This window comes from Myotis myotis, unplaced genomic scaffold, assembly GCF_014108235.1.
Source record: "Myotis myotis isolate mMyoMyo1 unplaced genomic scaffold, mMyoMyo1.p scaffold_m19_p_17, whole genome shotgun sequence".
Taxonomy (NCBI): Eukaryota; Metazoa; Chordata; class Mammalia; order Chiroptera; family Vespertilionidae; genus Myotis; species Myotis myotis.
In genome coordinates, this window is record NW_023416321.1 from 14874247 (window position 1) to 14897921 (window position 23675).

At 54.6% G+C, this 23675-nt stretch overlaps 2 protein-coding genes and 2 non-coding genes across 7 annotated transcripts; 1 reads left to right on the top strand and 3 right to left on the bottom strand.

The window, feature by feature from the left end:
* Nucleotides 1-860: 860 nt before the first annotated feature.
* Nucleotides 861-1051, bottom strand: LOC118672584. Its single transcript, XR_004973139.1, has one exon. It is a non-coding gene; the product is annotated as a U2 spliceosomal RNA (small nuclear RNA).
* Nucleotides 1052-4080: 3029 nt separating this feature from the next.
* Nucleotides 4081-4271, bottom strand: LOC118672586. The gene has a single exon (XR_004973141.1). It is a non-coding gene; the product is annotated as a U2 spliceosomal RNA (small nuclear RNA).
* A 5774-nt stretch (nucleotides 4272-10045) lies between these two features.
* On the top strand, nucleotides 10046-16225 carry CCDC200 (coiled-coil domain containing 200). The gene is made up of 4 exons (XM_036339597.1): nucleotides 10046-10132; nucleotides 12663-12805; nucleotides 12881-13191; nucleotides 16182-16225. The coding sequence occupies exons 1-4, from the start codon at nucleotides 10046-10048 to the stop codon at nucleotides 16223-16225; spliced, it is 585 nt and encodes a 194-aa protein (XP_036195490.1).
* TMEM106A (transmembrane protein 106A) lies at nucleotides 15150-23024 on the bottom strand. Of its 4 annotated transcripts, XM_036339667.1 has the most exons (9): nucleotides 22884-22946; nucleotides 22498-22559; nucleotides 21231-21430; nucleotides 20672-20735; nucleotides 19120-19273; nucleotides 18517-18657; nucleotides 18364-18407; nucleotides 17755-17808; nucleotides 15153-17405 (listed from the first exon to the last, which is right to left on the bottom strand). In XM_036339667.1, the coding sequence occupies exons 3-9, from the start codon at nucleotides 21409-21411 to the stop codon at nucleotides 17285-17287; spliced, it is 759 nt and encodes a 252-aa protein (XP_036195560.1). In that variant the 5' UTR covers nucleotides 21412-21430; nucleotides 22498-22559; nucleotides 22884-22946; the 3' UTR covers nucleotides 15153-17284. The 4 variants fall into 4 exon arrangements, 3 of the variants coding, with proteins under 3 accessions (XP_036195560.1, XP_036195561.1, XP_036195559.1); XR_004972763.1 differs by lacking the exon at nucleotides 22884-22946 and having other exon boundaries at nucleotides 15150-17405; nucleotides 17679-17808; nucleotides 22498-22859; XM_036339668.1 differs by lacking the exon at nucleotides 22498-22559 and having other exon boundaries at nucleotides 22884-23024.
* Nucleotides 23025-23675: the final 651 nt, after the last annotated feature.

Here is a 23675-nt window from a genome sequence, read left to right on the forward strand (position 1 = left end):
TCCCGCAGATGGTTTTGTGCTCTACATTTTCAACCAGAAGTCCCATATCCCCGCTTGTTCCCTCGTTCCCGCGCAGAAGCCATTTCCAATCTGCATGCTCCGCCCCTTTCCCCCCTCCCCTCCCCTCCCCCCAGGAGCCGTGACCTCCGGGGCGGACTCCGGCCTCCGCACGTGGTGGTCCCAAACCCAGCCATCCGCATCCCTACCTCCTCCCCTCCCTGCCCGGGCCCTCTCTGCTCGCGTCCGCGCTCTTCCGGCCGGCCGGCCGGATTCTGTCCAGCAGTTGGGGTCCCGGGTGGTTGCGTCCTGAGAAGGGGGTCGCCTGGATTCCATTAATCGGAAGGGGGAACATTTCCCGTCGCAAATCTAGGCATTGGAGTCTGAGGCCAGAGCGTGGGCCAAAAGACAGAGGTGTAGTAAATAAAGCATGGAGGGCGACTCGGGGGGGGGTGAGGGGACTGGTTGGCACCCCGCTGACCTGCCCAGCACCTGGAGCTTTTATGATCCGGGCCTCGGAAATGCCCCAGAGAAAGCTTGCTCTTTCCTGCCGTGATCGCCCCTGGCCTGAGACTCGGACGCACGTGGAAAGCAGCTGGCAGCGTGGCACTGGAGCCTAACCTCTTTGGGACGTTTGACTACTGACTGACAGGTTCGCTGCCCTTACGCACCGCACCGCCCAGACACAGCCAGCCCGGCCCCCCGAGGCAGGTACCTCGCAGGCCGCGGAGACACTAACCCCCAAACGACCTCCTTAGCGGCTAAGTGGTGGTGTTACCCACTCCCCAGCTTCTTGGGGAAGAGAGAAGCTGCTGCGTTGACTCTAGACAGTTCTGCCTTTACACCAGCGACTTTTTCCCCCGAGGGGGTGCACCGTTCCCGGAAGTACTGCAATACCGGGTCGATGCGTGGAGTGGACGGAGCAAGCTCCTATTCCAACTCCCAGCTTCAAAAATACATTTAATATATTGTCCTCGGATAGAGGACGTATCAGATATTAAACTGATAAGAACAGATACTACACTTGATCTTAGCCAAAAGGCCGAGAAGCGATGCTGCCTGCTCCGCCCGCGCCGGCTCCCTTTCCCCCCCACCCACATTGCACTCACGGTGATCCGGATCACCGGCAGTCCAGGTCTCACTTCCTTTGCTTCTTTGGCAGCACCATGGCACTCACCAGATGGTAGACTCTTGTGCCGATATTTTAACCCTCTATATTTTTAAAGATAAATTTTATGTCTCTTGTGGCGCCGTCCTTTGCGGGAGGTTGGGCGGCAAACGGCATTTCTAATTTGCATGCCCCGCCCCCTGGAGGCGTGGCTGCGGCGGGCGGACTCTCCTCGCGCCGCGGCTCTGAACCCGAGCTGGTGCTACAGGCTCAGAGGAAGGACAGAGTGTGAGGGGATTCGCGCCGGGCGGGCGGCGGGAGAGGCCAGTAGAAGGGGCTGCTGGCAGAGGGGTTTCCTGAAGACAGAAGAGGCGCTAGGGACGCCCAGGCTGTCTGTATTGCGGGCGACTTGGCCGCCCGCCCGGCGGAGAGCCGAGCTCCGAACCTGCCCTGTCCCATAAGGCGCTCCTCCTTCCGAGTCCGGGGAGCGCGAAGTCCGGAGGGGGGCTTTCCCGGAGGGCGGCCCGGGCGTGTCCGGTGGGAAGGCCCCCGCGGGGCCTCCGGAGGGCTTCTCTCCCGCTCCAGCCCCGGCGTCTCGCGGGGCTGCGGTGCAGGCACCGCCTCCTGGGCTCCGCACTTGCAGCTCCCTCCGCCCGCGACGCCGTTTCCCTTCGCCTCGTCCACGCCTGGGTCACTCGTCCCACCCCGTCGTTCAGGTCAAGCGCACCGCTCGCCGCCCTCGTCGGCACTCGCCTCCGGGTCCCGGGTGGCCCGGTGCTCACTCGGTAAACGCCGGAGCCGAGGACCTGTGCCCGGGTCAGGCCGAGTCAGAGCAGCAGCCGCTACGAGGCTCCGGGCCGGAGCGAAGGGGGCGGGGGGGGGGGGAGGTGGGCGATCGGGGGAGGAGGGAGGCGACTGCTTGGGGACGCTCTGGGCATCACGGCCAGTCGGTGGGTTCGGCTCGCCCCCCACGCACACCTCACCCCCACGCGCAACGCCTCCCCGTTCCCGCCCCCGGCCTGGTCCCCGTCCGTCCCAGTTTCCCTCTGGGCCAAGGCTGCCGGCTGCCCGGCCAGCGCGCACCTTCCCCGCCCTCCTTTCTCACGGAGCCTCAGCGTCGCCGGGGAGTTTACAGTTCTCTCCTCGGGCCTCAGAAGAGCCAGAAGGTCACCGCGGGGCAAGACTGAAACTCGGTCGGTCCTTTTCCCCGGCGGCGCGGAGAGCCTGATCGCCCCTGTTGCCCGAGCCCGGCCCGGCCCCGGCCCCTGGGTTGAGCGCCGCGCGCGCGTGTGTGTGTGAGTTACCTCGTGCAGCTCACTCTACCCGCCCACGAGGCGGACGGTCCTCTTCGCCGTCTCCTACTTGTCATCACCACCACCGACCGTTATGGTCGGGGCAGGACTACGGCCAGGCCCGTGAGGCCCTCGCCGTGAGGGTGTGTGTGTGTGTGTGTGTAATTTAGTGGAGTGTCCACAAAACTCTTCAGTCAAGAGAAATACTATTTTAATACAACTTGTCTTGAGGAGGAGGTATTCATGTTGGTTCCCGGTGTCTGGGTGCTCCCTTACGGTTTTCGTTTTCCCAAGGCAAGCGCCTCACTCAGTTCATTCCGCGCTAGTCCCCACCTGGTCCTCACCATCCCCATTCCGTGGACCCGCGCTGTCCAGCCGACAGCCGCAGGTGGCTGCTGAGCGCTGGGTGTGTGCCCTGCCCTGCGTGTCACGCACACATGGGATGTTGAAGACTTGGCATAAGATATGTAAAATATCTGAATTTTTATAGGGGTTCCATATGGAAGCAATATTTTTGATATACTGAGTTAAATAAACAAGTTCACGGGTTTTTCTTTATTTTATATTTAAATGTGGCTACTAGAAAATTAGAAATTACATTTGCGACTCACACATTTCTAAGCAATTGGCCTCAGGTCACACAGCTCATGTGGAGCAAAGTCGGGACTCGGGCAGTCTGTTGACCGCGTGGGCCCTCGGGTTTGTTAACCTGTACAGCGGGGACAATGACAACGCCTCCCTGCTCCGGGTCCTCGTGGAGGTGCCAAGCACGTACTGGCCTCTCTCTGTTACAAGTGCCCCCTAGGGAACGTCACCTCCCATCCGTAAAACGGAGCTAACGTCCATTCTGTGGCGCTGGGAAGGTTCTCCCCCGCCCCCACCCCGGGCACTCCTGCTTCACATCCCTCTTTACCTGGCTTTCTCTCTCTCCCAGCTGTCAAGTCATTATGCACACCCATGGTCGTCACGTGGCATAGACAGAGATACACAGATACAGACATGTACATACAGGCACACAGGTGTAGAGGTACACTGACAAATACGCATACCTTGTAGAAGCAGATAAGCTTCTCACCCTGACGGCAGAGATTCTGTGTGCTGCTCTACCCTCGGCAGCTAGGACAGCGTTGGGCACGTACTTGGCATTTGATAGGTATCTGTTGAACGAACGAACGAACGAATGAATGACTGAATGAATGAGAGACAACATGGAATGTGCTTAGCCTGCACTGACATGACCCTTCCTGCAGGCATTCCCATGCCATGATGGGAAGTTCAGACCTGTGCGTGTGAAGAAACCATCTTCTGCTCACTCCTTTGGTTTCCCCAAGCATCTGTTCCTCGCCTCCTTGTCCTGGCTGGTATTGTGGCCGTTTGGACAGGTGTCCTGGTCCCTCCCCTGGGTTGGGCTTGGCCCTGAGGACGGCAAGTTTGCCTAGCGGGTCTCCCCTGGCCCGCACCCGCGCAGGAGTGTCCCATCAAGTCGCAGGCAAACTAAAGATAAGGCAAACAGAGCGCTCGACACCCGAACCTCAGGGAAGAGCGCCTCATCTCTCAAGGCAAGGAGAACCCGGATCAGGTCGGAGCAAGACGGCGCGGCGCCTGCCCCGGTAAGACCGCAGGCAGAATAAGAGAGCAGGCAAAGCTTGAGCCTTCCTTTAGGAACCAGAGTTGTTTCCCCCGAGGGGGTGCACCGTTCCCGGAGGTACTGCAATACCGGGTCGATGCGTGGAGTGGACGGAGCAAGCTCCTATTCCATCTCCCTGCTCCAAAAATACATTTAATATAATGTCCTCGGATAGAGGACGTATCAGATATTAAACTGATAAGAACAGATACTACACTTGATCTTAGCCAAAAGGCCGAGAAGCGATACCTGCCACTCCGCCCGCGCCAGCACCCTCCTCCTTCCACCCATATTTCACTCACGGTGATCCGGATCACCATCAAACGAAGTCTCATCGCCACAGTCCCTTGACAGATATAGAGGAAACATTAGACTCTGTGAACATTTTTTTCGATCCTCTCCGTTTTTAAGTGAATTCTTATCTCCGCTTGGAGCGGTGGCCAAAGGGTCGATGCTCATTTGCATGCCCCGCCTTTCCCGTGCGGGTAGGCCGACCCTACCGGCGCCGTTCGGCCTTCCGGCCCCTCTTCGGGACGACTTCTGCGCGCAGAAGCGGAAGGTGGGCTGCGGCCGAGCTCCTCCGCGGTACAAGCGCTAGTGAAATGACGCGACCCAGGGGATTTGGGCCGCGGCGGACCGAGCGGTCGGGGGAAGGATGCCGTCGGGTCATGGCTGGGAAGACGAGGGGGTCCCCCGGGGCTGGCTCGGTCCAGGCCCAGGACTCGGCCGCCGGCCGAGAAACGCCCGTCCGGGGTCGCCGGGCAGGGGCCGCAGAGAAAAAAGTTGGTCCCGGAGATCCGGCCCCGCGAGGGCTGACTCCCTCCCTGGGAAGAGCTCTACCGGGACCCCCGCCCTACCCTGTCGGCGGGGCACTCGGCCAAGCGCCTTCAGCTCCCGAGCCTAGCGTCGCGCCCGCCTCGGGGACTGAGGGAGCGTGAGCGGAGCTCCCGAGGCCGCCGGATGTGGGTCCTGGGTCCGCGAGGTCCGGTGCGGTTTCAGTGCCGGGGCTGCGACCCGGAAACAGCTGGGCCCGTAGGTATCGCACGGGCCCGGCGGCGGACAATACAGTAGGAGACATCTCGGTCCGGCCGGGCCTCGTGCTAGGTGCTTCCCTCGGTTCAAACCTGCACAGTTGCCCTGCAGGGCCAGCAGTTGAGACCCAGAGGTCGGGCAGCTTGCCCCCAGCCGCCGGGCTGGTGAGTGGGAGAGGCATCCAGTTCAGACGCCGCCTCTATCATATCAAGATTTTATCTCTCTCTCTAGATATGTTTATTTTTAGACTCCTTGCAGGGCTTTTCTTCTCTTCTCTTTTTTAAAATATATATGTTTACTGATTTCAGAGAGGAAAGGAGGTAGAAACATCAATGATGAGAGAACCGCTGATCGGCTGCCTCCTTCACGTCCCTACTGGGGGGATCAAGCCCGCAAGCCGGCCATGTGCCCCTGGCCGGAATGGAACCCGGGCCCTCCAGTCCGCGGACCCACGCTCTATCCACGGAGCCAGACCAGCTAGGGCATGGGCCTTTCTTTTTTAAAAAAAATCTTCTGCCTTTTAAAAAACCTGTCGATTCAACTGATTCTTTGGGTCACGCCGGCCACCGGGTGCGTCCTGGGGCGGCGCCGGTGAATGTGACCCGGGCCCGCGGTGGGCGAGGGCGTCTGCGCTCCTCCATTCATTCCCCGTCTGGCTGCCGCTCGGCCACATCCGCCCTCCACGAAGCTGCTGGGGAGCCAGTGCGCGACCGGGGAAGGTCCGCCTGCCCGGGCCCAGGCGCCCGATTGCAGGCCCCCCTAAGTGCTCCGCTCCGGGCATCCGAGGGCTGCCGGGTGTCTGGCCGGCTGAGCGGACGGCCCCTGGCAGCCTGCGCCCCTGTGCCTGCAGCAGCCCTGCCCTCGCAGTGTCCACCCGGGCCTCGTGGACAGCCCATCGGGTTCCCTTCGTCACAGTCGTTTTCACAGCAGGTTGGGGAGACTGTTGGACAGAGATACCGTTCTGTTTTCTCAAACTTCGCTCCCTTCTCTCTGACCCTTTTTTCTCTCCTCCTCATTTCTCTCTCTCTCTCTCTCTCTCTCTCTCTCTCTCTCTCTCTCTCTCTCTTCCACTTCCAAAGTCTGCACGTCTACGACTCGCCACAGCTAGGTCAGCGGGGGTGACTGCCGGGGGAGGAGACTTCTACAACAGCCCGCAGAGCGAGGCTCCTGTGCCCCGGGCCTGGAAGAGCTTGCCGCGGCCTTGCTGCTCGCAGCTGATACTGACCGGCAGCACTGGCGCCGCCGAGGAGCATGTTGAAAACGCAGGACCATGGGTCTCAGACCTACTGAATCCGAATCCGTTAACAAAACTCCCCGGGAAGGCACATGCACGTCAACGTTTGAGAAGCCTTCTGCTACTGGACTTGATGGCCGAAGCAGAGAGGCTGAGGGAGAAGCAGCGAATGTGTTTTTCAGGATCTCAGCCTCCACTTCCAACACATGAAATCCAATTCCTCACCACTCTTTCCTCGCCCTTGCCTTCTAAGTCCCTGCAGAATCTGCAGAGCAGTTTCTAGAATCTTCTGGTGGTGAGAGACAGAACACAGGAAGGCATCCATACACCTGAGCTACATTTTTGTGTTTTGTTTTGTTTTTTCTTTTTGAGTTGTGAGTAGGAGGCTCCAAAACGAGTTAGACTTAACCAGGAACTGGGCTTCAGAACCTCCTGTTCATTATTGAGTACCCACTGGTGTGCCATTTTCTTTCAACACCCGTGTTGTACCTGGGTGCAGGCTCCATCCCCTAAAGGGGTCGTGCAGGAGGCAGCAAATCAATGATTCCCTCTCATCATTGATGTTTCTATCTCTCTCTCCCTCTCCCTTCTTCTCTGAAATCAATAAAAATACATTACAAAAAAAAAAAAAATCCAAACAGGGGTGCTGTGCCATCCTCTCAGCCAAGACTCGATTCCCTTTCCGTGGCAGCAGGGCCAGCAGGGAGTAGCAAAGGCAGCCACCACCCCTCAGAGTGTCTGGGCCTCCCAGCAGCTCAGTCATCGTACCCTGTGCTTACCTGGCCTACAAGGAAACGCAGGTTCCCAGATGGAAAGTTCAAGGTCATCCAGGTGTTGGACAGACAGAGGCTTAGAACCCAGGCACCCCGTGGAGAGCCACTGGATGGTGCCCGATTTCATCCAAGATGCACATCTTTTTTTATATCTTCATATCTCAGAAACCAGGATGCATTTTACATGCGATGCCAAGAGAAAGCAATACTGCTGTTTACATGGCAGCGTGTCTTTTTTAGTTTTTCTCCCTTTCTTGCTTAGGGATACAAAAAAATAATGGTGTCTCTCATAATACCTTAAACTTGTAGAATACTATAATAATAAAAGCCTTAGTTTATTGAACCCTGTGCGTGACCTGCATTATTTCCTTTAATCATTATAATATCTCCAGGATGGAGGTATTATTACCCTTACTTTACAGGCAAGGAAACTGATCAGAGAGAGATGGGAACTAGACTACATTTGCACACCTCATAAATGATGCAGCTAGTATTTCACAGGACGTACCTGCCCGTTGCTTTTAACTACTTTGTTACTTCCACAACAAAGATCCTAGGTCTCGGGTGATAACAGGCTTGCTTTACAAATGCAAGTGTCTGCAATTAGGTGGCAGCATGGGAAGTCCCCGAGGGCCAGTATCAGTTAACATCAGACTGGAAGGGGTGCAGTGTGATGTGGAGGAGAATCGTGGGACTGGAGGGAAGTCTGAGGTCAGGGGTGGGGGTGGGAGAGACTGCGCAGGGGAGGCAGGAGCGGGGCTCAGAAAGGGAGAGAAGAAGGGGGGCACAATATGGGCAGATTCCCCTGGAAAACCCCTCCTCTGACCTGAGGTCTGACTCAGAGGGTTGGGAACATTTCCCTAAATTCAGCCCAGCCCACCTCCCCCACCCTGAGCATCTCTCCATCCAATCCCTCTTCTTTCTAGGGTAGGAGGAGAACAAGTGGAAAAGCGAGAGAGGAAGAGATGTAAACAAGAACCCACTTCCTCCTTTTCACATCTAATTAGTGGGAAGTTGGGTGCCTTTCTCTTCCTCTTATTATCATTTTCCACCTAAATGTTATTAGAGTTCGTTTATAGGAAGGAAAATGTCCAGTGAGAAGCCTCAGTATCATCTCCTGCTTCTGGAAACCCTGGTCATCTATTGTTGCAGATGACACCCCTGGGCGATAAAGAGGAGGAGAAGGGCCGAAACCGGTTTGGCTCAGTGGATAGAGCATTGGCCTGCGGACTGAGGGGTCCCGGGTTCGATTCCGGTCAGGGGCGTGTGCCTGGGTTGCGGGCATGTCCCCGGTGGGAGATGTGCAGGAGGCAGCTGATTGATGTTTCTGACTCTCTATCTCTCTCCCTCTCTGTAAAAAGTCAATAAAATATATTTAAAAAAAAAAAAAAAAAAGAGGAGGAGAAGGAACTAGCAAAGGAGGAAAGAGATCCAGCAAGGCTCAGTGCCCCACTGTCCCCCCCGTAGAGCTACCAGCTGGCCATAGCCCGGTGTCCACTGTGAGGGCAGCCACTTTCCATGTATTCCATGAGATCCCCCAACGACCTTCACAGGAAAGGCTCAGAGACATTGAGTGACCTGTCTAAGTCCCCCAGCTAGGAAGTGACACAACTAGCATTGAACCTGAATCGGAGTCTTTGCTTGACTTCAAAGCCCAAGCTGACCCACTACACCCGGTACCTGAATTGACAGGCTCTCCAGACACCTGTTCTCTGGTGCAAGGGCTGCTCCCTGCACCCTCCCTCTACCACGACAGTGTTTGAGGCTGGGGCTGGGCACGAAGTCCCTTTTTCAACCTATACACTTACCCTGCCCTTAGCCCTGAAGCTAGACTCAGGCTCTGCTGCTTCCAGAAAGATTTATGTCTGAGGGTAAAGGCATGTATGTTTAGGAGGCAGATCAATAGTCTATCCAGACCCTGCCCCCAGAAGCTTCCTGGGCGGTAGGAAATAACCCCCTCCCCTGGCCACTCCACCACCAGGGACGCAAGTCAGGTAGGGTAATAAATAGTGCCAACCTGTAGCTCAGCAACCTTATACTCCCTCTTACACATTTTCCATCCATTCATCTACTTGGTCCTGAGACCAATCCTCTGAAGAAGGTCATACCCTTCTGGTTCTACAGGTAAGGAAACAAGCCCAGAGAGGTTAGGTGGGGTCTGCAGGGTCAGAGGAAGAGCTAGACCAGGGGTCCTCAAACTTTTTAAACATGGGGCCAGTTCTCTGTCCCTCAGACCATTGGAGGGCCGGGCTATAGTTTAAAAAAAAAAACTATGAACAAATTCCTATGCACAGTGCACATATCTTATTTTGAAGTAAAAAAGCAAAACGGAAACAAATACAATATTTGTATTTGCATGTGGCCCGCGGGCCGTAGTTTGAGGACCCTTGAGCTAGACTCTAGGCTTGTGCCCAGCATTATGTATCCCAACACTGGGGCACTTTCCAATCAGCCACCTGGCACTCCACGGGGCCCAGGCCCGTGAGAGTTACCTGGATTTTATATTTTCTTTCCTCCTGACTCAGGACAGGGGGAGGAGATGGAGGACTGAGGGAGAGGTAACTCCAGAGACCTTTGGGGGATGAGGGTCAGCAGAGGGCCTGATGAAGATGCTGGAGTCCTAGGAAGGATGGGAGAAAACAAACAAACAAACAAACAAAAAACAGAGAGAAAAGCCAGCTGACTTCAGAATGGTCCCTGGAGCCTGTTTAGACTCAGAGCTAATGGGGGAAGGTGTCTTCTACCTGTTCAGGGCCCTGGAAAGAAAGGTACATTACAGATGTTCCCTGGGAAGCTTGGGAAGAACACCTCCCTCCTCCCCAAGGAAGGAGGTCCTGCCCAGTTGTCATGGTAGTGGCCACATTGTGAGGTGGTTCTAGTGACAGGCCGTGGGGTTGGGGTGAGAGGGGACAGAGGTGGGTGGGCAGTGGGGGCAGCGGCAGCCGCATCCCCTGCCTGGGGCATTCTGGCACCGCCACCATCATGGGCAGCGCTTACCACTGGGAGGCCCGTCGCAGACAGGCGGCTTTGGAAAAGAGTAGGGGGCTGAGGCAGCAACAGCAAGAGAAGGTGCATGAGAGCGGTCAGGTGCATCCGGGTCCTTCCAGGGTTAGGACAGCGATGGGGAGGGAAGACAGATCCCTAGGAAGCTGTCATCATCCTGTGAATGTTGTTTTGCTGGGAATAGGAGGAAAGCAAGGTCCTTCGGTGTCCTGTTGGATAAACGCGCGCGTGTGCATGTGCGTGTGTGTGTGTGTGTGTGTGTGTGTTTGTGTGTGTGTGTGTGTGGTGTGCGCATTGGCGTAACTCAGCTCTGCTGAGGCCTGGTGGCAAACTGAGGGAACTGGTGCCTAGGCGGTTTTAAAGCTGTGTTGTCCAATAGGATAGCCACCAGTCTGTGTACTATCAAGCCCTTGAAATGTGGCCAGTGAGGCTGAGGAACTGATTTTAAAATTTTATACACATTGAATTCATTTAAATATCGAACTTTAAACACATACTCACTTTACATATTGGAAAACTTTCTGTTTGGGACAACTTGGATATGTGAGTCTACTTTTTCAACTGGAAATTTGATGAAATCTAAATAGAAGTTAATTCTTTTTGCTAAATGTCCTGTCCCAAATAAGATGTGCTAGTAAGAGTAAAATGCATGCTGGGTTTTAAAGACTTAGTACAAAAACAAAGAATAAAAATCTTAAATAATAAAAGGCTAATATGCAAATCGACCAAACGGTGGAATAACCGGTCGCTATGATGCGCACTGACCACCAGGGGCCAGCCACTCAACGCAGAAGCCAGGCTTGTTGGTGAGCGTAGCTGCAGCAGTAGCACTTAGGATGTCCGGGGAGCGGGCCTAAGCCTCAGTCGGACATCCCCCTAGGGCTCCCGGACTGCAAGAGGCCGCCTCCCTCCCTGCCCCATTCACGAATTTCGTGTACTGGACCTCTAGTTATGTAATATTTTCATATTGATTACATGTTTGGATGTAAATAAAATATATTATTAACATTAGTTTCACCTGTTTTTTCCTACTCTTTTTCTTTTTTTTCTTAATCTTTACCTAAGGATATTTTTTCAATTGCTTTTTCAGGGAGAGTGGAAGAGAGGGAGCCAGGAGGAGAGAGAGGGAGAGAGAAACCGGTTGCCTCCTGCACGCGCCCCAACCGCAGGCAGGAAGTGAACCCCCAACCCAGGTATATGCCCTTGACCAAGAATTAAACCCACAACCCTGCCCTAGCTGGTTTGGCTCAGCGGATAGAGCGTCAGCCTGCGGACTCAAGGGTCCCAGGTTCGATTCTGATCAAGGGCATGTACCTGGGTTGCGGGCACATCCCCAGTAGGGGGCGTGCAGGAGGCAGCTGAATCGATGTTTCTAACTCGCTATCCCTCTCCCTCTCCCTTCCTCTCTGTAAAAAAATCAATAAAATATACTTAAAAATAAACAAAACCCCACAACCCTTTGGTGTGCTGATCAACGCTGTAACCACTAAACACCAGCCAGGGCTCTTCTTACTCTTTTTTTTTTTTTTTAATATATTTTATTGATTTTTTACAGAGAGGAAGGGAGAGGGATAGAGAGTTAGAAACATCGATCAGCTGCCTCCTGCACACCTCCTACTGGGGATGTGCCCACAACCAAGGTACATGCCCTTGACCGGAATCAAACCTGGGACCCTTCAGTCCACAGGCCGACGCTCTATCCACTGAGCCAAGCCGGTTAGGGCTTCTTACTCTTTTTAAAAAAATATATTTTGCCCCAGCCGGTTTGGCTCAGTGGATAGAGCGTCAGCCTGCGGACTGAGGGGTCCTGGATTCGATTCTGGTCAAGGGTACATGCCAGGGTTGCTGGCTAGATCCTCAGTGGGAGGCATGCAGGAGGCAGCCAAACAATGATTCTCACCATTGATGTTCCTATCTTTCCCTCTCCTTCTCCCTTCCTCTCTGAAATCAATAAAAATAAAAAAATGTTTAAAAAAATATATATTTTATTGATTTCAGAGAGGAAGGGAGAGGAGAGAGAGAGAAATATCAATGATGAGAGAGAATCATTGATTGGCTGCCTCCTGCACGCCTCCTCTTGGGGATCAAGCCCGCAACCTGGGCCCGTGCCCTTGACCAGAATTAAACCTGGCACCCTTAACTTCAGTCCGCAGGCCGATCTATCCACTGAGCCAAACCGGCCAGGGCTCTTCTTACTCTTTATGTGGCTACTAGAAAGTTTAAAATTACATGGGGCACATTCTATATTCCTATTGGACAGCGCTGTTTCAAAGCATTTGCACAAAGCTATTCTTTATCCTCCTGTCCTGCAAACCGTTTTTCAGTGCACAGCTCCCAAGCTAGCAGGTAGGTGCTCAGAGACTGATGTTTCCTGGGAGGGGCTGTGCCAGGGGCCATGTCACCGAGAAGCAGTGCTTGGTGCTGTGGCGGGTGAAGGAAGTTAGCCCATGCTCTAGCCTCAGGCTCCACTCCAGGGAACAGAGACCCTCGGGGCACCTCTCCCTCTGGATTTGCTGTGTTGCTCCCTGTGGTATCTGGCAGATGGGTGCCCGGGTGGGAGGGAGGAGGCTGTCACTTGCCGGGGGCTTCTTGCCAGGAACTGAAGAAACCCCAAAAGGAGAAATGCCAATCTGAGAAGCAAACCCAGCCATCTCAGGAGTCACATCAGGAGCCAGGGCCATCACAGGTACGATCGCCACCACCTATACAGCCACAGCCGCCCCCGCCAAAGCCAGCGGAGCAGCCAGAGCCCCTGCCACCACCGCCGCCACCACCACCACCGCCACCACCGCCTCCACCGCCACCACCACAGACACAGCCTCCTCCTCCACCGCCACCGCCACCGCCGCCACCGCCACAGCCACAGCCACAGCCACAGCCACAGCCACAGCCACAGCCTCCACCGCCACCACAGCCACAGCCACAGCCACAGCCACAGCCTCCATGTCAACCATGGCAACAAAATGCCCAAGACCCTCTTACCCAGCTCAGTTCCAAGCACAAACTCCAGGATTCCCAAAAGCCTGGCCCCCAGCTTGACTCCATGGGGGCCCATCAAACTAAAGGACAATCCAGCTACTTTAAGGATAAAGTCCAAGGAGGGCAGAAAATCGCTCTAGACCCCAGTAAGTGTGAGGCTGTCTCCCACCCCTGCCCGAGGGCCCAGAACTCTCATTTGTTACCCACTGTCCCACCGTCCGTGATTCGCCCTGGCACCGGGGCTTTTACTTGGGGACACTCCCTCTGAGTGTTTGTGCCAAACTGGCACTGCCAGGGCGGCTTCCAACTTCTGCAGAGGCTGGCCAAGGCGTTGTCAGCCCTTCCTTCAGGGGAGGGGGACAGAGGTGAGTGAGGGTGGTCAGAGGGTGGGATGTGAGTTGCAGGCTTAGCCACAGATAATACGGAGCCCTGTGAGGCCTGGGACAGGGAGTCACCATTCCTAGTTGAGAAATTCAGGGTGGGCTCAGTCTGTGCCCAGCCCCAGGTAGGGGCTGCCACCTCCCCCGGGTCACACAGTGAAGAGTCTGTCTCTGCCATGTTCTAGCCTCAGAAACTGCCAGATGAATAACATGTGCTTTGTTTCATCATCAGGTTTCAGGAAACCAGACCAACCCTGCCCAACTACATACACATTGAAGCCACGCTTCACGGTGAGATAGAGCGTGCAAGGCAGGCAGGCAGGGTGTCTGAGTGTGCGCTTGTGGACATGTGAGCGTGGAGTCTGGAGAGCTTTCCTGGCAGGGGTGGGGGAGGGGCTGCAATTATTTCACTTCTAGATGGTCCATTCCCCCGTTCCCTATCCCCTAAAAATGTCTAAATAGGGGCTGTTGTTCTGCACTAGCATAAGTGGAGGGGTTGACAATCTATTTGAAGAGAGAAGACAGGTGCCAGAGAAGCAAAATAAGGGAGCTGTTTTTTGTTTTTTTTTTTAAATGTATTTTTATTGATTTCAGAGAGGAAAGGAGAGGGACAGATAGAAACATCAATTATGAGATAATTATTGATCGGCTGCCTCCTGCATGCCTCCCCCCCCACTGGGCATGTACCCAGACCGGGAATCAAACCCGTGACCTCCTGGTTTATAGGTTGGTGCTCAACCACTGAGCAATGCAGGCCAGGCAAGGGGGGCTGTTTAAGCGCTGGCTGGGGTAGAGGCAGCTGGAGCAGGAGGAAGCCAAGACCTGCAGTAACGTTGTTGGTCTCAGGATCACCACGCCCTAATAGTATGACTTCCCCTCGGAGCCTTTGTTGTCCTCTCCATAAGTTAGTGAATGATAATACCAGCTCCTGCACAGAGGGCTCATGAGGACTGCATGTGGCAGTGCCAAGAGAAGGCACCAGAAGCGCTCAGCTTAGAGACTGGTCGTTCCAAGTCCTTTTAGGATGAGGACGGGACTGTTACATTTCACTCGGATTCCTTCGGCCTCAAAAGGGCTTAATGCTCTGAAACTAAGAAGCCCAGAAACTGCTAATTTACATGTTTTGTCTCCTGTCCCGCCTTCATTTCAGTCAATGGATTACATACAGCAGTGGTGATCCACTGACAGACCCCAAGGCCCAACTGGCCATCAGTAAACAACAGATGAGCAACTCCACCTTCTCACCACTCAGCCATGTCTGCACTCCAAAGGCCATGCCCTTCTGGTCCATTCCAGAACAGGAGGCTAGCCCAGAATAAAATGACTTTTTCCTGCAGACTTGAAACTGGTCAGCTCTGTGAGACTATGAGGGGAAAGAGGCAGGAAGACCCATGAGGGGGAGAAAAAAACACCCATGAGGGGATGGCGAGGGTGAGAGAAGAAAGTGGAAAGCGATTGCATGCTTCTCTAGGCAAAGCCAGTGGGAGAACTGGCCTATACTCCCAAGTCTCCAACTCCAGCCTTTTCTTTAAGAAAAAAAAAAAAAAGTTTGTGTGTGTGTTTTTTTCAGAGAGAGGAAGAGAGAAACATCAGTGAGAATCATTGATAGACTGCTTCCTGTACGCCCCCTACTGGGGATTGAGCAGGCAACCTGGGCATGTGCCCTGACCAGGAATCAAACCGTGACCTCCTGGTTCACAGGTCAACGCTCAACCACGGAGCCACACTGGCCGGGCTGGCCCTTTTCTTTAGCAATGATAGTTCTGTTGGGGCTTCAGGTTTATGACTCTCACAGGAGCCATCACCCCCTTCCTCCTAGCTGATGCTTACTGAGATACAGCTGGGGAAGGAGGGACTGGCGCCCACCAAGCAGGCCTGGGGCAGCAGTGGGAAGAGGTGGCAGACAGGGAAGGACCGCCCCAGTCCAGTGTAATTCCTGGCCCACAGTGGGCACCCAGCTGTTGAATGGTTGATGAGAAGCAGGAATAGAGAGACAGAGCTCAGAGTGAAGGAGAGCTATAGCCTCAGGTACAGGACACCGGGCCCTGGAAGGGGAGAGGGATTAGCCTCTTCCTTCCTGGGTGTCAGCCTTTCCAATGAGCAGAGACAGTCAAGAGGCCCCAAAGGCCCAGGAGTCCCCCTGACCACTTCCTCAAGCTGACACCAGGGTCCTCCAGCCCGGCCCCCTCCCCCCGGGACCAGGGAGGGGGATGCCTGGGTCTTGTGGTGGCCCACACAGCATCGCCTTTGTCAGACTGGAGCCCCTCAGTGCAGTGTTTCTTGAGGGGAGCAGCTTGAGGGGGGGTGTAGGGGGGACACAGACTAGGACTAAAGTTGGAAGGGGCCTTAGAGATACACGGTGAGAAAGGGAGCGAGCCATCTCTCAGAAGCCAGAGGCAGGACATGTTGTCAGGGGCTCGGGGCCTGGGGAAGACACCTTGGCACTCCTGGGACATCAACACCAGGCTGAGATGGGGCATGTCCACCAGCTCCCTTCCCGCTCACAGGAGACTTCTTTAAACATTAAGTATAGTTTATTGACTACAATATAAATTCTTCACATTTGGCAACCTACACACAGGAGAAGCTCTAGCCTGGCCTTCCTGGACTCCCCCACTCTTGCCAGCACCACTTTGACCCGTTACCCAGACATGAAAATGTGGAGACAGCACAACCTCCTTCCTCCCTCTTGTTCCCCCAGCCCACCAGGCACCAGGTTCTGTCACCAGTCCCCCTCTCCACCCATCCTCCTTCAGGTTCAGCTTCCCCACCACCCAAGCTCATCTCTCTGCCCACCTGATAAAAACCATAGTCACCTTTAGTGAGCAAACACCATTTCTGCTCACTAAAGAAGGAAACCGCCTCCACATGGAGCCCAGGGGGACCTGGAGGACTTAGCTTCATCTGAGTGACAGCAAAGACCAGTCCCTACTGATGTGCTGTCTCTACCGTCAATGCCCAAAGGAAAGCAGAGGCCTCTGGGAGGTGGGCCTGGAGTGGCAGAGCCCAGCAGCCTGGCCTGCCTGTGTCTCCTCGCCCAGGCTCAGGGTTATGGGCTCACCACGCGCCAGGAGCTCTCCTTCAATAAATAAACATCTGTTAAAATGATCTTGGCTTTGTCTGTCTCCCCCCGCCCCCGCTACCCCCAATGGGTGCCAGGTGCCTCCCTCCCCTCCCCTGCTACTTTAAGTTGCTCCTGCTCTGAAGAGAATAATAAACTGTTTCACGGGGGAGAAGCTGGAGCTGTCTTCCTAGGAACCAGGACAGTCTGTAACCAGGAAGGATGCAGAGCCTCGGCCAACCCAGCTGTCAGACGGGCAGGGGACAAGTTCCCAGGAGCAAAGTCGATCATCACCATCACTTTGTCACACAACCCAAACAGGGAGGCACAGGAGAGCATCTGTGTTCTGCAAAAGACCCTGGAGACCGCCCTGCATGCCCCCCAAGTTGCTTTCCCACCACTCGGTGGAGAACACGAAAAGATGCATGTCTTTAACGCTGGATACAACACTTTCTCACATTCAGGCAGGAGGAAGGCCAGACCTGAGGAGCTGGGCAACTAAAGTGCTCAGAACAGAAAGGGCAGGGGCCACTCCTGGGACTCTAACTCCAAGGAAACATCACATCAGACTTCCCTCAAGCCAGACCCAGGGGAGGACCTGGTGGCAGCCCCGAGGAGAACCCGGCTTCCGTGCCTGTGGGGATCGGAGCGCTTCTGTGTGTGGGTGGGGTGGGAGGGTATGATAAAGCAGGGCTTTTCCTTTGGCCAAGTCACCACAGTCCATCCTTGGGCCCTACGGAGCTGTGAGAGATACAGACCAGGCTGGCAGATGCCTAGAGTTTGGGGACAGCAGACAGGTCACGGCAGGTGAGGGACCAGCAAGTGAGGCCCTGATGTGTTTTCCCGGCAGTCCACGTACTCATAGCTCTGGAAGACTTTCTGCTCTGAGTGGCTCAAGCAGATATAGGTCACGGTGCCCCTGGAGAGGAAGCAGGCATTGCTGTTATGTCTGGGAGGAAGAGGAAAGCTCTGGCCACGGCCTGCTGTCTGGGGGCGGGGGGTTGGCTCCCTCAGATCCTACCCTCCTTTCTTTTGTCCCCCACTCTGCTAAGGCATCTGAGGTTGCTGCCTCACCTGTGTTCCAGACAGCTCTGTGGCCGTCACACTAGAAGCTTAGGAGCAAGGTGGGACCTAGAGTAGGGGCTGGACCTGCTCTTCCCAAGAACTAACAGATTCAGATTCATGGGGTCACCTTGGTAACTCCTCTCACAAGGTGAGGCTGAGGAGAGACTGGAGTCAGAAGTGGGAGAAGTCCAAGCCCTACTTACTGGATGTGCAAAAGCACATGGTGGACTTTGATTTTCAGCCAGCTACAGATTTTGCTGAGAGAGAGAGAGAGAGAGAGATATTGGATCATGTTTCACACTGAGTGGCCATCAGAAGGCTTAAAGACCTGCAAGTCCCAGCCTTGTCACCTTCTAGGCCCCTTTCCCTCAGGGGCCCCAAATGCCGCGCCCCCCCCCCCCCCCCCCCCCCCCCCCCCCCGCCCAACACACACACTCCCTCTGACTAAGGAATATGTCATCCTCGTTGCAACATCACTCCACCAACCCCAACTGGCTTGGCCCAGGCACATGCTGGCCCCTCCCTCAGCAGAAAATGACATTCATCCTCAGCAATTCAGGCTAAAGAGCCCCAGGTCACATATTGTAAGGCTTAACCAAATGCTAGCCTGTTCCTCATTCCAATCTAGTTCTAAACAGGAAGAGAGGCTGGGGACCCTGAACACTTCCTTGCACATTGCAGCCTCAGCCATGAGTACAGGCCAAAGGCTGGCTGCAGGGTTTTTGCTAAGCAATCAGAAAGCCTGGTGGGGATTAAAACCAGGTTTCCAAACAGAAAAGAGGCGGAGGGAGAAGAGATCAAGGGATACTCACTATGTGTTTTCATCCAAGATCCTGTTGGCTACTGCATAAAAAATCTGTCAACCAAATGGCATAGGGTTAGCCCCAACTCCAGCCGTCACCCCCTTCCCACCACCTCACACATCCACACCCTGTGGGCAGGGCTGGCCAGGGCGAGGGAGACACCTGTTTACTAGCCAAAGGGCCGATGTGGAGGAGGAGGCTATTTGAGACCTGCCCCACCACGACGGACAGGTGCAGCACCTCAATGGTTAGCTGGGTCACAGTGATGGGGTAGTAGTTGCTATTGGAGATGTTCAAGATATTCTGGGGATGAAGACAAGGAAAGGGAGGGGTGAGTGTGGCCAACCTTGGAAAGGAGAAGTCAAACAGTTTCAAAACCCCAGCCTGACTGAGCTCCACCCCCATATGGACCTCAGCTGCTGAGGACCAGTGCCAGGAGCCCCTCTTGGGGGGGTCTTAATGGTGAGGAGTCACTTTAACTAAAACATTAAGCTGGCTCAGGATCCAGTCGCACCCTGCCCACCCAGGGAGCCTCAGGCATGCCACTCCCATTACACCCTGTGATTTATTTCTTGGGCCCTGATTCTGACCCTTCACTGTGGAGAGTCCCAATCCTACACAATCTGGGGTTCAGGGTGGCCCCTGCTTCTCCCCAGGTTTCTAACACCCTCTGGGTGCCCAGGATCACAACACTGGGCAAGGGCTACAGAGGAGTATTGCTGGGAAAGTGGGGGTCAGGGCCCAGAGGCACAGGCACCCACCTACCGTTATGTTGATGTAGACAGTCTCGTCCAAGGCCACAGTGGAGGAGGAGTTGAGGCCCGCAGGCTGCGTGTCGATGGACCGGGGAAACAGGAAAAAGATGGTGAGGGAGGAGGTCACCAGGCAGATGAGCACTGCCAGGAACACGAAGAGCTCCCTGTGGGAAAGTAGGACCCAGGGGAGAGGAGTGGAGAAGTCCGAACCTCAAGGAAACTGAGGCGCTCCTCTCCACATGCAAGGCTCTCCTCTGCATCCTGCGCCCTCCCCCGGCACCCCCCCTGCCATGTAGCCCCCTGGATGTGGAGGGCCAGCCTACACTCCGATGTGGCACTGAGCAAGTAGGAGCACAGGACCAGGTGGCAGACAGCTTGGCTTCCATTACTAGCTCTCTGGTCCAGTGCCTCTGAGCAACCCTAAGCCTCAGTTTTCTTGCTTGTAAAATGGAGATAACTGTACTTACCTCATAGAATTTGATATATGCTAATGCGTGAAAAGCACCAATCCCAGGCCCTGGCACATAGCTAAAGCCCCTATTACCACTGGGAAAAGCCAGTCCACATGAATTTTGAGAGTTCTGAATATTCAGAAGAGGACATCATCTGTCATTTAATTTAAAATTGAGATGGGCATTAAAGCGATAGCACCTTGTAAGTGTCTCATGAGCGGCACTGTTAGATTTAGATTCTGGTGCAGTGGTGGGGAGGGCGGGGTGCTGGCTCCCAGACTGAAGCTGAGAACTGTGGGAGGGCACTGCAGGGATCCTGTCAAATAGACCCAGATGATCATCAGGGTCACGACACCCCCAACCCCGGCCTAGAGAAACTCAGGGCTGCCTCTAACGCTCTGAAGCGTCTCCGAACAGGGAGCAGCTGGCTCTCCATCTCTACTGGGAAGAGAACAAGCATGTCTGAGCTGGCACAGCGGGGAAGCTCTTAGGAAAAATAACTTCCCCAAACCAACTGCGGCCAGGACCACCTCCCTCCCTCCTGGAAGGACATGCAGAGTCAAGAGGTCCTCTGCTTTCAAAAGGGAGCCATGGCCCAGCCGATGTGGCTCAGTAATTGAGCGTCAACCCATGAACCAGGAGGTAACAGTTTGATTTCAGTCAGGGCGCGTTCCCCGGATTGCGGGCTCGATCCCCAGTGTGGGGCATGCAGGAGGCAGCCAATCAATGATTCTCATCATCGATGTCTCTATCCTTCTCTCCCTTCCTCTGAAATAAAAACATTTTAACAAAAAAGCAGTTGAAGAAAGAACAAAGCAAACACTAGATGACTTTGTCAAAATTTAATGTTAAAAAGCGGGGGCGGGGGGCATGTGTCTTGGAGGCAGTGATGCTCAGAAGGACACCAAGTGGCTGTAGGTAGCTATGCCCTGGGTTTCTGGAATCAGGAAAATCCTCAGAAACGGGGCTAGTACATATGAGCCCAGTGAGGCTCAGGCGTTTGGGGGGAGAATCAATGGAGAAAAATCTGGGGGGAGGCAGAACGGGGTAGACAGAGGAACAGCCCCAGGGAACCGCCTGTGGAGCTGAGAGGTAGGAAGAGGAGCTTACGTGTGCCTGGGCTTCAGCCTCTGGTCCCCATAGGGGATGAGGGCCACCAGCTGCTTCTCTAGTTCTGCAGAGAGAAAGTGAGAGGGAGGGCAAGAGGTGTCCATGACGAATGTTTCCTGTGCCAGAAGCACCCCTCCACCCCCCAAAGCAACGTCAGAAGCATGCCACCTCGGCCCCCCAGCAGAACTGGGAGCACTGGGCTATGTTCTCAAGTTGGTCATCGCTAGAATGAAAGTGAGATTTTCATAAACAGATGTGAAGAATCTCTGGAATTTCTTTCTCAGAGCCTAGCTTCTTTGGAGAAGCCATTGGTAACTTCCTGAATCCTACGGCACACTGTAGCTAAGGGAGCAGAGAGGCTGGGAACCCCAGGGGCTGGGGAGCACAACCAGGGCAGGAGGGGTTAGCACCTCCCTGGCCAGCCCTACACTGGGGGACCATGAGCTGGGAGACCCAACCCCATTCAAGGATAGCCTCAGAGGCACCTGGCCACGGGCCAGCTGACCGCCAAGAGCTTTTCCTGGATTGCAGGCTATTTCCAGAGCCTTGAGCCACTCACCTCGAGGGATCTCCTTATTGCCCTGGCAGGTGGGACAAGTCACAAAGCTGGTATTAGCAGCCCTTTCACAAGGGGCACAGGAAGAAAAATACTCGCTGCTACCATGGCTGGCTGAATCACGGGGTAGGATCGACCTGTTTTCGTCCTCCTGAGAGCCCAGCTGGGAGAACGTCTCACCCATCGTGTAGGGGGCTTTTTCACTGAGAAAAGAACAAAGCTCGGTGCTAGTTTGTTCGCACTGATGCTGAATGTCAATTTGGTTTTAGGTTCTCAAGATTGGCCAGGAGTCCCACCACAATTTCAGCAAGTTCAAGCCTAAGCTAGCTAGGGAATGGAAAATGGAGCCGTTACACTGCACTCTCAGGTCAGAAATCTCAATGCATTTCCAACTTCTTTCATACTGTAGGCGCGCTCAATCTGCCCACAAGAGGGAAAAGAGGAAGTTATTTCACTTAAAGCAGCGGTTCTCAACCTGGGGGGTCGAACGACCCATTCACAGGGGTCGCCTAAGACCATCGGAAAACACATGTATAAGTACATATTGTTTTTGTGATTAATCACTATGCTTTAATTATGTTCAATTTGTAACAATGAAAATACATCCTGCCTATCAGATATTTACATGATGATTCATAACAGTAGCAAAATTACAGTTATGAAGTAGCAACAAAAATAATTTTATGGTTGCGGGTCACCACAACATGAGGAACTGTATTAAAGGGTCGCGGCACTAGGAAGGTTGAGAACCACTGACTTAAAGGACTTCCATAAGTGAACAGAAGATCATGTATCTTTTCCTGGGAAAAGTTGCTGAGCAGGCATTCACTTCAGGGGAAGTAAGTTGGGTAGGGCAGGGGAGAGCAGTCATAGAGTCCCTTCTTTCTGCAAGGTGACTCTAAACACGATTACTCTCAAGAGGATTCCAGAGCACCTGGGCAGAAATGCCTGCGGTCTCCCAGCTCGGGGGTGGAAGGAAAGCTTCCATGCCTGGGCAGGTGCAGCCTTTAATAAGGCAGGGATTCTTTGCAATAAGAGAAAGGAGGCTAGACTGGTCACAGGTGGGGCTCAGACCCCTAACATAACCTGGAAGGGAGCATGAACGTCTTCCTCACTGCCTTCTGAGGTCTTTTCAGAGAGGGTGCCCGGGGCGGGTAGTAGCAACGTCAGCATCTGTCCTTCACTAGGAAAGGCCAAGGCTAACTCCAGGTTCTTGCCCCCAAACTCAAGAGTGGTGGCAGAATGAGCGGGCAAGGCGAGCCGCACGGACCTTCCTGGGCCAAATAACGGGGGCCTCTCCTGGTTCAAACCGCAGATCCGGGCTCCACTCAGCTGCAAGAAGAGATTTGGGGTTGCGTCCATGGGGAAGAGGGCCTGCAGGGCAGGTTCGTCCAGGAGCCGCGGCTGGGGCCGGCCAGGCAACCGGGCCCCTTGGGCAGAGTCCTGGGGACCCAGTGCACCGCGTTGGAGGAGGTGGGGAGCTGCTCCCCGCCCTACTCCGGGGAGGGCCATCGGCCGGGGTGGGGAGCAGACGGAGAGGCTGGGATTTCATTGACAAGGTGTTTCACGTCCCACCGGACACCCGCAGAGGCCGCTAGCCGCGAATGCCTGGCCCTTTCCTCCCAAAGAGAAAGAAGGGTCCCGTGAGCGTCTTACCCGCGGTTACTCGACAGAAACGGCTGCAAGCGGAATAGAAAGTGCGGGAGCCGGGGACCCGCCCCAGCTTTGACTCGGGGCCTCGGGAAGCCCCGCCCCCGCTCCTTCCGCCCGCTCCCGGCAGGGCCCGCCCCTCCGACCCAGCGGCCAGAGATGCTCGGGTCACTCAGGCCCCGGCGCTGCTTCCACAAGGACAGCCAGTCCAGGTAGGTTTTTCAAATTACCTTTATTTCACCATTTTTTCAGCAGTTATGTACAAGTACAATGGGGCGGACGACCGCACCCCAGGGCCCGACAGTACGACTCAGGATCAAGGCAGTCCCGCCCTACATCCACCCCATTGATTACACGCACCCTGCCGCTCAGCCTCTACCCAGATGCCGGGTAAAGACGCTTCCAATAATGAACAGCCTGGCTGGCCTGCAGTCTGAACCCTGGCTTATTAATTAGCATTCGAGAGTTATACTGTAAATAAACATCATCATGTTAAAGTCATTCATTATAGCACCAACCAGGTTAAATACTATTTCACTATCCTTCCCCCTTTCGGGCTGGTGAGATTCCTTTTAAGTCATTTTCGTGACTATATCTTTTAGTGTTTTTTTTTGTTTTGGTAACCTCTTTCTTCACCAATTGTACCCAAGACTTGTGAGAATAAACAAGCCACCTTTTCTGTCAGAGAACAGTTTATAGACAGCCCCACGTTGGGCTGCATGACTGGCAGGCACCATGTTGGCCATGTGGCTTGCAGCTCCCCTGGGCCGCATCCTGAACCCCAAAAGCCAACCCCTC